This window comes from Chenopodium album, chromosome 14 (genome assembly GCF_948465745.1).
Source record: "Chenopodium album chromosome 14, dcCheAlbu1.1, whole genome shotgun sequence".
Lineage (NCBI taxonomy): Eukaryota > Viridiplantae > Streptophyta > Magnoliopsida > Caryophyllales > Amaranthaceae > Chenopodium > Chenopodium album.
Window position 1 is genome coordinate 6,883,108 of NC_137847.1, and position 10,979 is coordinate 6,894,086.

Sequence of the window (10,979 nt, forward strand, 5' to 3'; positions counted from 1 at the left end):
TGAGATATCAGAAAAACCTATTGATGAGAATAATAATCAAGGACGGGGTTGATAGTTCGTTTTTTGGTGTTTAGAGAGCCGCGAGGATGGGGTTGAGAATTGTTCCCAGGATTTTCTGAAATTGGGAGGGAAGCTCTAACCACTTGATCTATCCCTCACTCTCAAAGCTGATAGTTTGTGAATACATATTGAAAATTAACTAACAAGATTCCACGTGACTATGATTTGAACAAATGAAACTCTTTCAATTTGTTTGGAGAATGTGTTTTTTTTCTTAAAAAAATTGGAGGAGAAAAATCCTACTGAGCCAAAACCTCTTTCACATCATCAACTCAACCTACTCAGCCTGGGTTAGTGGGTTAGGGTCTTTAAAAGTGGGGGAGGCTATAGGAATTCTCACCCCAAAGTTTTATGAGAGGATTGATGCAAATTTTCCTAATAGACCAAAATATAGTTTGCACATTTATTTTAGGACACCTTTAAAAGTCTTATAATAATGGAGACACGTGAACTTTGAAGAGAACTCTTCCATATTCTTTTCATGTGAGACATAAGTTGATATTCCAACAATAATTAAATTCATTCTAGTATGATATATAATTCATGCATATACTTGGCTAGGAGTCGGGACTTAGAAATCCCTCTTAAATCATCAAATGAAATAAGGTTAATGGAATTTTATACTTCGTATCATGATATCAAATTATCAATGACTAGTGGTTTTTTTTTTTTTTTAACAAAGTTCACTAAAAACTGAAAAAAAAACAAAGCCGAAACAAAACAAAACAACAAAGGAATTAAAATGACCAACTAATAAACTAGCGTCGACGAACACCTCTAGCCAACCAATGTGCAGGAGTAATCCAATCCCTAGGAACCTTGAGAGTCTGTCAAGCAGAGAATTGAGGAATAATCAATGACTAATGTTATTATAATAATATTATCACTTATCAAAAAGATCATCAAAACAATATTTGCTAAATTATCTAAGCAATAGATAATAAACATTAAAGAAATAATGTTTTAAAAGAGTAAAGCTAAAAAACACATCATATATGAAATTATTGCAAGTCAAATTACTTTGCTCATAATCATCACATGATAAGTCATGATAATAAGGTTCCCTCTTGACCAATTTAAAACCAAAAACTCATGCTTTTTGCCAACTAAAAAGGAAAAACTTTCTTGCAAGTGAACAAGCAAGATTACATTTGGAGTAATAGTGTAACACAAATTTCTTACTTTTGAATTTACTTTAAAGCCTTTTCTTCATTTTTTTTTGGGTCAAATTATCCCTTTATTAACACACCCAACGAAATCTTCCCCAAAAAATATCCCTTTATTGTTTCGCACACAATCAACGAAATCACTAAATTAGCTAGAATCTAGTACCTTATTACACAAATTGACGATAGTAACAGTTCCTATGTTCATTTTTATTCTCTTTGTTGGTTTTTGCGACTTTTCATAACGTAAAGGGATATTTATTTATTTATTATTTTTTTTTTGAAAGGGAAATAGCGTAAGGAAATTTAATTATATGTTTTAAAACTTATTAAATATTACAAATGAAAGTAAACATTTAAATGAATATATCTAATTCTCATAAGATAATATTTTATATTTGTTGCGGAGTACTTTGTAGAAAAGAAAAGAAAAAAAAATTATATTCCTCCATTTCTTCTTTATATTCCTACCAGTTATAATCTTAATATTCCAAATATAAAAGAATAATCATAAACATCCCTTCAAAAAAAAAAAAAAAAAACATAAACATGTAGAGTTTGTTTGATTTGTTTATTTTAATGCAATATTGTACTCCAATTAAAATTTCTATATTACTAGAAAAAATATAAAGAAATATATTCAAAAATTACAAATTGAGACAAATCTCAGTAGAAACACTCAATAATAATCCAAATGAAATAATATTTAAAAATAAAAGAAATAATAATAATAATAATAATAATAATAATAATAATAATAATAATAATAATAATAATAATAATAATAATAATAATAATAATAATAATAATAATAATAATAATAATAATAATAATAATATTGGGTTGGCCGGAGGGAACGACGAGGCCCTCAGACCCGCGGATGTGTTACTTTATTCATGGGATCGTGGTCGCGATGTCTGTGTTGATTTGACAGGGTCTTCTCCTTTGACTCAGTCAGGGCTATCTGACTTCATTCCTGGGCGGGTTGTGGCTGATGCAGCTCATCGGAAGCGGGTTAAGTATGAAGCTCGATGTCAGGCGATTGGATATGGTTTCATTCCCTTCTCCTTTTCTTCTCTTGGGGAATTAGAGAAAGAGGCTGTTGCGTTACTGAAGCGGATTCAAAGGTTCTCGACGACGCAAGACATTGGGGCTCGTGCTGCAGCTCATATCTTCACTAGGGTAGGATTTGCAATAGCTAGAGGAGTGGGGGCCCAGATTGTATCTCGGCTTCCCACTAATTTATTGTAGGTTGTATGGCTTTTGTTTTTGAGATAATAATAATAATAATAACAATAATAATAATAAAAAAGTAATAACTCTCCCCTCGCTTTAGATTAATCACAACCATTTATAACCATTAATATTTGTAATTCCATACAGATTATTAGTCAAAGTATATAATTTTTAATTACAATGAAAATATACATTAAGACTTACGAAGTACTCCGTATTGGGTAACAACATTTGCATTTACATATTAGTGAAAAAAAAAAAAATACGAAGTAGCTAATGTAGGTACTAGTATACAATTATAAAAATCGGGTAAAAAATTATTGTACAGTAATTGTTATGAAATATTTTGTGGTTGTCAATAATTTGAAACAGGTAAGTAATAAAAACAATAAAAAACAATAATATGCTACACTCAAGTGTACGAAGAATAAAATGTGTGGACTTTTAAATCATGATAATTACCATAGAAGCAATAAAAAAATGCCACGTGTAAAACCAAAATAGACTAACCATCACCAAAAATTAACCAACCATAAACCTTGTTGACGTTTACACCATTCATAAACTTTCTCTGTTTTCTATTTAAATATCAAAAAATCTGCCACCATTTTTCTCATTCTCCCAAAAACAGAGACAACAGCTGATTCTAGTCACTTCAGGAAAGAGAAACACTTCGCCGGAGATTCAACATTCCGGTGACACCTCGCCGGAAAACGTGAATAACTCCGGCGAAAACTCCGATCGGATTTGAAACATCGAGATGAAATGAGTCGCAGAGCAGTCAACGGAGGGGGGAAAATCGAACGAGGTAAAACGACCACGAAAACAACAACAACAACGACGACGATGAGGATGAGGAGAAGGGAGAAAAGGGTGGAGAAGAGATTGGTGAAGTACGAGGAATTGCCAGAGTATTTGAAAGATAATGAGTTTATCTTGGATTATTATCGTTGTGAATGGCCGTTGAAAGATACATTTCTTAGTGTTTTTTGTTGGCATAATGAAACGCTGAATATTTGGACGTTAGTATTTTAATTTAATTAATTTCATCATTTTTCTTTTTAGTTTGTTTTCATTTTATTCAATGATTTTCTTGTGATGATAGTTTGATGGTTAATACCTTAATAGCTATGTTTTGATTGTTTGGTTTTGTATGTAATGATATGAAATAGGCATTTGGGAGGGTTTTTGATATTTGCGGCGATGGCGGTGGTGAGCTTGACGGAGGGTACCAAGGGTGGCGGACCTGTTTCTAGTTTTTTCAGGTAATTTTTTTTTCTTCTCTATAACAAAATTCGTCTTTGTTGAAGGGAATATAAGTTGCATAGCATAGAATACGTAGTATAAATAATGTTATTATAATGTAGCTCTGAGCTAAGAGTGATGGATACTAAGTTTAAAAAAATTGTATAAACGATGATTATTGTTGACAATATTGTTTAAAAAAATTGTATAAACGATGATTATTGCTGACAATGTTATTGTATACTTGGGTGGTAACAAAATAAAAGTAGTTCGGTAAAAACAATGTTAAGTGAGTGTTACTGTACGAGCGATAAAAGATAAAATACGAATAACGTAGTTTTGTAATGTAAGTATAAGGTTAAATGTAGCTGTAAAAGGGATAAGAACATATAGAATTGTGTAAGAAAATGTAATGTAGCCATGGATAAGAAACAATCATAGTTCTGTAAAGATAAGGTTAAATGTAGGTAGCTCTAAGAGTGATGGATAAGAAGATAAATAATTACGTAAAAATAGTGTCAATTATAGTTGTAATGAAGGAAATAAAAATAGTTAGGTAAAAACAGGGAAACAAATTTAGCTAAAAATATCAAATTTGATTTTTTGGTACTACTAAAACACCAATTTACAGTGACATGAACAAGAAGCAACTAATTTAAAGTGTTTGTTTTTTCCTCAATATGTGATGCAATGCACTTGCCTAACACTTGATCCTTCTTTAATTGGATTGGTAGTTACATTGTCGTTGTATAATTAAATCATATATAGTTGTAAACTAAACTTATATAATTGTATAAAACTATAAGGCTAAAAATCTTATCACACTTTAATTGCGAAACTTAGAGCATCTTCAATGGTAAGCTATCTAATTCTCAAATAAGCTTACCATGCCACATAGGAGTTGAAGCTAATTTTTTGTGTAGCTATTTTGTGTCTCAATAGTTAGCTAATGGCTTGCTATTTAAATGAGCTTAACTTTTTCAATTATCTTTAAAAGTTAATTATATTAGTATATTAAACTCTAAATTTTTAAAAACTTTTTCCTCAAGCAAATTGTATTTTTTTAGCTTTAATGGTCAAGCTAATAGCTAGAGACTTTTAAAAATTGTAAGCAAATTCCTAACTACAACCATTAGAGTTGCTCTTACTATTTTTTTTTTTTTTTTTTTTTTAATTTCTTAATGAATTAAGCCAACAAAAGGTATGGAATATATCGTTGAAAGAGTAAGAACAGAAAACAAGATAAACACATTTCCAAGGAATTTCAGTGCTATTATAATGTGCTTAAAATGATAATTATAAACTTTCATGCACTGTCAAATTGACTCTTAACAATTATTCATGGAAGATAGTGGCATTTCCTTAATACAAGTACATTAATTAGATACACTCGTGACTTGTCAGCTAAACTAACGGCCGATTTGCAATTACAAAAACTAAAATACCATTTGTCTCCGGCAATTAGCATGGTCAACCTGAAATGGTGGTGCTCCCACCGCCACGTACATGATTAGAGGTATATGTGCCGTGCCACGGGCCACAAGGGTGTGTGAAATGCACAGCTTCCATATATATAAACAATGTACAAGAAACTGAAGAAAGAGTCTTTCTTCATTGAAATTATTAAAGGCGTGTTCGATAGCAGCTTTGATTTTAGGTAGTTTTTTCTAAAAAGAATAATACAAGTAAAATATATCATGATCAAAACAAGAAAATAAAAAAAGAAAGAAAAGATATCATTGTTTCATTATCATCATGAATCAATCATAATATATTTCATGCAAGGTAAGTGATATAGGATAAAGAATCTAGTCTTTTGAAATAAGGCACTGGTCTAATTTAGAAATCTCTGGTCTAATATACAGGGCTTGTTTATAAAATGGCTTTTGACTTTTGGCTTTTTCATTTGGTCAAACATCTAAAATTTCTGTTTGGTAAATGGCTTTTTCAGCCAAAATGAAAAAGCTATTTGGAGTAGCTTTTGGCTTTTGACTACCTAAGTTACTAATAACATCCAATAGTCAATTTTACCAAATATGTTTTTAGACTAATAAAAAGTCAAACAGACAACAAAAAAGCCAATATAACCAGCCAATCAAACCAGCCGATGGCCAACCGCCAGCAACCAATTGCCAAACAAGGCCATAATGTCTTTGTCCAACTAAAATTTTGACAAGAATTTTACACATGTATAAAACAATGCATTATTAAGTAAAATTTTGTTAGTTTTATCTCAATGTGTATAATCTAAATACTATGTAGTTAATTTTTCATTTTTTTATATGCAATTTTTAAAAAAATGTAGGGTGAAATCTAAGTAACTATTTGTTTTTGGGCTCAGGACTACTATTATCGCGACACCATTAATGACCATGTTAATGATGGATGAGAACAACGGCTCAAATAATGTGAGTCTGGTGAGTTTTGCTTCTCTTGTTTACATATTTGTATCAATGGTTCATTTTAAGTTTAGGGTCGGGGTGTTTCATGATAAGGTCTTGTAGATCTAATTTAACTAAATTGTGGGATAAAACCGAATAATTATGGTCAATTGACATCATTTTAACTCAATATTGCCATCAAGCCTATAAAAAACAGAGACACCAAATAACACTCCTTAATTAGATTTTGGCACGTACAGACGTAAACCTGTGAGTAAAACACAAAAATTTATACTTTCATAATGAGTGTGTCAAAATCAATCCATGAAGTAACAAAATTTTCTGAGATAAGCCTCCTAGATCCTTCTATTTTATCACAACCAGTCATCCACCATGTGACCGGGTGGAGATAATGACCCACGAATGATACAAATAGTGAAAAAAATGGGGGCTTTGATTTTGACGACTTCTTTTGTATTTGTCCCTCATGTGTGTTACTGAAGCTTTTGTTGTTTAAATAATTTAGACAGCCTGTTTTCTAAACTATAATTGCTTGTTGTTTGTGTCCTTTCTAATTATATATATATACAACCTGAATTTAATTTCGTGGGATGGTACTACTACATTATTATAATTATAGACTTATAGTTATGCAAATCAAGTTATCAACTAATAAATAAAATTCTATAAATGTACAAGTACCTTTAACTTATCAACGGTTGTACTTGGAAAAAGAAGTTTATACTATTGTATATTATTGTCATTTTCACTAGAAAAATTATGTGTCAACATGAACCAGAAAAAATTAAGTCTAGTGTTGTTGAAGTCTTCCAAGATTGTGACTTGTGGTTGTGAAACTTGAATTGACATTTGATTGCATGACGATCACTCTCGTGATTTGTTTATTCAAAAGATGGATACAGGTCGATTTAGACATTGTAATTCATACAAGAAACGTGGTGTTATAGTTTTTATTTATAAAATTGTCGTTTTAAGGTTATGCACGTTGGCCGAGCATTGTGTTTTGGCTTAATCATAGGCACTAGCACAATGTGTAGTCTGAAATATGACCTTGCCTTGTTACTTTGGATTGTAACATTCATATATTTGGTTAATTCTTAAATTGAAGTCGCGGTATAATGCTTATTTCTCTCTTGCAGGATGAAAATTATAGGCACTTCTCAGAGTCCTCACTATTGGACACTAGCACAGAAGGAGCAGAACTCGTACCGATGTGGCCTTGGTTTCTATTTCTAGCAGGTGCAATGTGTTGCTTGGTTTTCAGCTCAGTCTCTCATCTCCTAGCCTGCCATTCAAACCACTTGAGCCGCTTTTTTTGGCGCCTAGACTACGCAGGAATCTCAATCATGATAGTCTGTTCTTACTATGCTCCAGTGTACTACTCTTTCTATTGCCATCCTTTGTCTAGTCTTCTCTATCTCACTTCCATCACAATTCTCGGCGTTCTTGCTATCATCACCCTTCTCACTCCCGCTCTTTCCTCTCCTCATTTTCGTGTTTTTAGAGTCTCCCTTTTCCTTGGCATGGGCTTCACAGGGTTGATCCCTGCTGTTCATGCAGCTGCACTGTTTTGGGATCATCCACAGGTGTTAGTAGCCCTCGGGTATGAGATTCTTATGGGTATTTTATATGCAATCGGAGTTTGGTTCTATGTCAGTCGCGTTCCTGAACGTTGGAAACCAGGCTTCTTTGATCTTGCAGGCCACAGTCATCAGATCTTTCATGTGTTTGTTGTTGGCGGGGCTCTCACTCACAGTGCAGCCATTATGGTTATTCTGCACTGGCGACAGGGCATGCCTACCTGTTTTTAGTTTCAGACAACTGATAACATACAGCAGCAGAGAATTCAGTTGTTTGGATCATTATCAGAAACCTGCAGCAGAAGGAAATGTATCAATTGTTGCTCAAGTTTGTATAATTAAGGCAGAGAATTGAAGGAAATGTCAAAAGAAGCTAGCATCATTCTCAACTGGTATATATTGATAAAACAAGCTTATGCTTCTCAGAAACCATATCAAGTTGTGTAATTGGTTAATTGATGTCGTCTTGAAGAGATGATGATAGATGCATCTGTTTCAAGAAACATCACTTGCATCACTTAGCTGTAGGTTGCAACTCTTGGGCTTCGTTTTTTTTTGGTGTATGCATAATGTAATATATTGAGCTCAATTTGAGCATATATATGTGAATGCAGAAAGCGCTTTGTACAATTGGAAGCACAACATTGCATATATTAACACTATTAAGAATGTTTTACCAAAGGTCTTTAAGCCACACCTTGAGGTCTGACTCCTGAGGCTCGAAAAGGTATAAGTGGATGCAAAATTGACTAAATTCTCTACTTGTACATTAAACAATCTCTATCAGCAAAATTTTATATAAAGTGCACTACATTGAATTATTTGTACGAAGTACTTCATAATAAATACTAGCATAATATTGGAGCAATCTCTCTATCAGGTGTAAACCAAAAGGCGGAAAAACAGCTGTATGAAATCTACTTTGCACAACAATATTAGATCTGAATCAGAAGTATACTACTTCATCAAAATATGTTTTACTTGTCAGATTGCTGCTGCATATCAGTATATCACAGGGTTGCAAAATGAGGTGGTAGAATTTTCTCTAAAATAAAACTCTCTCCATTCAACTAGCAACCTCAACAATTTCAACTTCATTGTCACTGTAATCTCCCTAACATTTAGTCAGATTTTTGTTCAACTATAGTATGGTCTTTACTTGCATTGGCGGCCACATCAACACTATCCGTAGAGCCAGTGGCGGATCTTGGTAAAAAATATTAAAAGGGCCGGGATATGAATATTTTACCAGTTGCTCAAAATTAATCACTATATTCTAATATTTTATAAATAAAATAACATTATTAAGTTTAATAGCTAATTAATTGCAATAATGTACCAGGGGCCGGGCCCCAAATGGCCCCGGTGGAAGGTCCCCTTTGAGTAGAGCTACTTCTGCAATATTAATTCTGTAATTACAGTTTAACCATTCAAATCTTCAGGTTTTAGTGCTTTACATACCCTTCTTGCTTATTCGAGGTAGACCAGGCAGTTGATTCTAATGAAGAGTTATGGAGTATCTGATTTCTCTTCACGGATTTATTAAGAAATGAAAGTATAGAGATGTGGGATTTTGTGTAGTTTTATACGGAGTAGCAAATCTCACGGTAAGTTAAATAAAAAAAAGAGATGAGAGAGAATCCCCTCACCCCTCAAAACAACATCCCCAACCTACACCATCACCACCTCCACCATTACCTCCTCTCCCTCCATCCTTCAGACTAGCTAGTCCTCTCCTCCAATCTCCCCCCTTCCATCCCTGCTGCTACTTCACCTCTAGTCTCCTTTGACGTCGAAACAGATTTGTTCTTCCCTATAGAAGAATCAGAGTATGCCTCCCCATGTGAAGTTTGGCAGCTAGCTATCATTTCCAAGCCATGTGGAAAATCATTCTCGTCGGAGTTTTTTTTTGTTGAGAATATCTCAATAATCTGGAAAACAAAGATGCCCTTCTCAACCTTCCCAATCGGAAAAGGTTTTTCATTTCCAAATTCAGAGCTCAAGAAGACTTTGACAAAGTCTTAAAATCAGGTACGTGGTTTATCAATGGAACCTTTATCTCAGCGTGCAAATGGACGCTAGGCTTTAAAATGTCCACTGCACCCTTTCACATGATTCCAGTTTGGATCGAATTACCAGAACTTCCGGTAGAATTGCACTATGCAAATCTCTTGTCCAGAATAGGAAATACCCTAGAATAATCTCACTTTGAGAAACCATTATCTACTGTTTCTTTGCATTGACAGTTAAATCTAACCAAATGCTCTTCAGCAGATATTGATCCATCGCCAGAAAATAGTACAGAAAACTCAGATACTTTAAATTCTCTTGGAAAAGGATACATTTTATCAATTCATATTTTAAAAACTAATACATGAATAGTGAAAAAAGTCCAACGTCTCATGTATTTTGGGACGGAGGGAATATTATGAATAGTATTTAAAATCTGAAAATAACCAATAAAAAGAAATGAAGGGGATAAATAGTATTTAAAATATGATAATAACCAATAAAAAGAAACATAGGAGTACCCTACAAAATTAATCATCCCAAAGTAATTGAAACACTTTAATATACTACATCCGTTATATATTAGTTGCAACTTTGGAATATATTATCTCTCATAATCAATGGCGGAGCCACATAAGAACATGGGGGACAGCTGTCCCCCCATTTTCCAAAAAAAAAAAAAAATGAAAAAAAATAAAAATTCGCAAGCATAAACAGTTTCAGTAAATAGAATATATATACATTAGATATACAACTTGTATCACAATGATTGAATATGGTTTGGTGGTTCTTGGGCCTAGATTAAGGCTTGTTTCATCCTTCATAAGCCAGGTTCATGCATTTTATAGTTTATATAAAGTGCTCCCATTTAACTTCTTTTTCTTGATTTTGTATTTTGCCTTTTTTTTTAACTTGTTTTTGGATATCATTTTATAGTATATAATTTATATATTTAAAGTATTATAAGTCTTCAAACGTCTAACTACTCTCATTTGACTATTTAATCAAGTACCGCCTAGTTGATAATGATTATTAATGTGTTATTCAACTATATATTGTAATGAATACATATTTCCATATTTTTTTCATCTATTTAATTAAGTGCGCCTAAACTCTATTTTATTATTTTTATTAATAGTTTGAAACTAAGTTTTAATTTTTATTTTTACAGAATACATTGTAATAATTTCATTAGTCAAAGAAAGTAGTGTTTTTTTTTTTTTTTAAATGTAACCCAAATCCCTTTATATCTATTATCAATTTGTTTAAACGCTTATCAT

General features: G+C 32.5%; 1 protein-coding gene across 2 annotated transcripts; it reads left to right on the forward strand.

Annotated features, from left to right (window-relative positions):
* Positions 1-3,006: 3,006 nt before the first annotated feature.
* On the forward strand, positions 3,007-8,335 carry LOC145578762 (heptahelical transmembrane protein 3-like). Of its 2 annotated transcripts, none has more exons than XM_081636064.1 (4): positions 3,007-3,484; positions 3,635-3,727; positions 6,049-6,124; positions 7,249-8,335. In XM_081636064.1, exons 1-4 carry the CDS (start codon positions 3,228-3,230, stop codon positions 7,918-7,920), a joined length of 1,098 nt encoding a protein of 365 aa, XP_081492190.1. In that variant the 5' UTR covers positions 3,007-3,227; the 3' UTR covers positions 7,921-8,335. The 2 variants fall into 2 exon arrangements, with proteins under 2 accessions (XP_081492190.1, XP_081492191.1); XM_081636065.1 differs by having other exon boundaries at positions 6,049-6,115.
* Positions 8,336-10,979: the final 2,644 nt, after the last annotated feature.

Coding starts and splice junctions, on each gene's coding strand:
- LOC145578762 (XM_081636064.1), top strand. CDS start 3,228: ATGAGTCGCAGAGCAGTCAACGGAGGGGGGAAAATCGAACGAGGTAAA. Junction 3,728..6,048: donor CCTGTTTCTAGTTTTTTCAG/GTAATTTTTTTT, acceptor TTTTGGGCTCAG/GACTACTATTATCGCGACAC. Junction 6,125..7,248: donor GCTCAAATAATGTGAGTCTG/GTGAGTTTTGCT, acceptor TCTCTCTTGCAG/GATGAAAATTATAGGCACTT.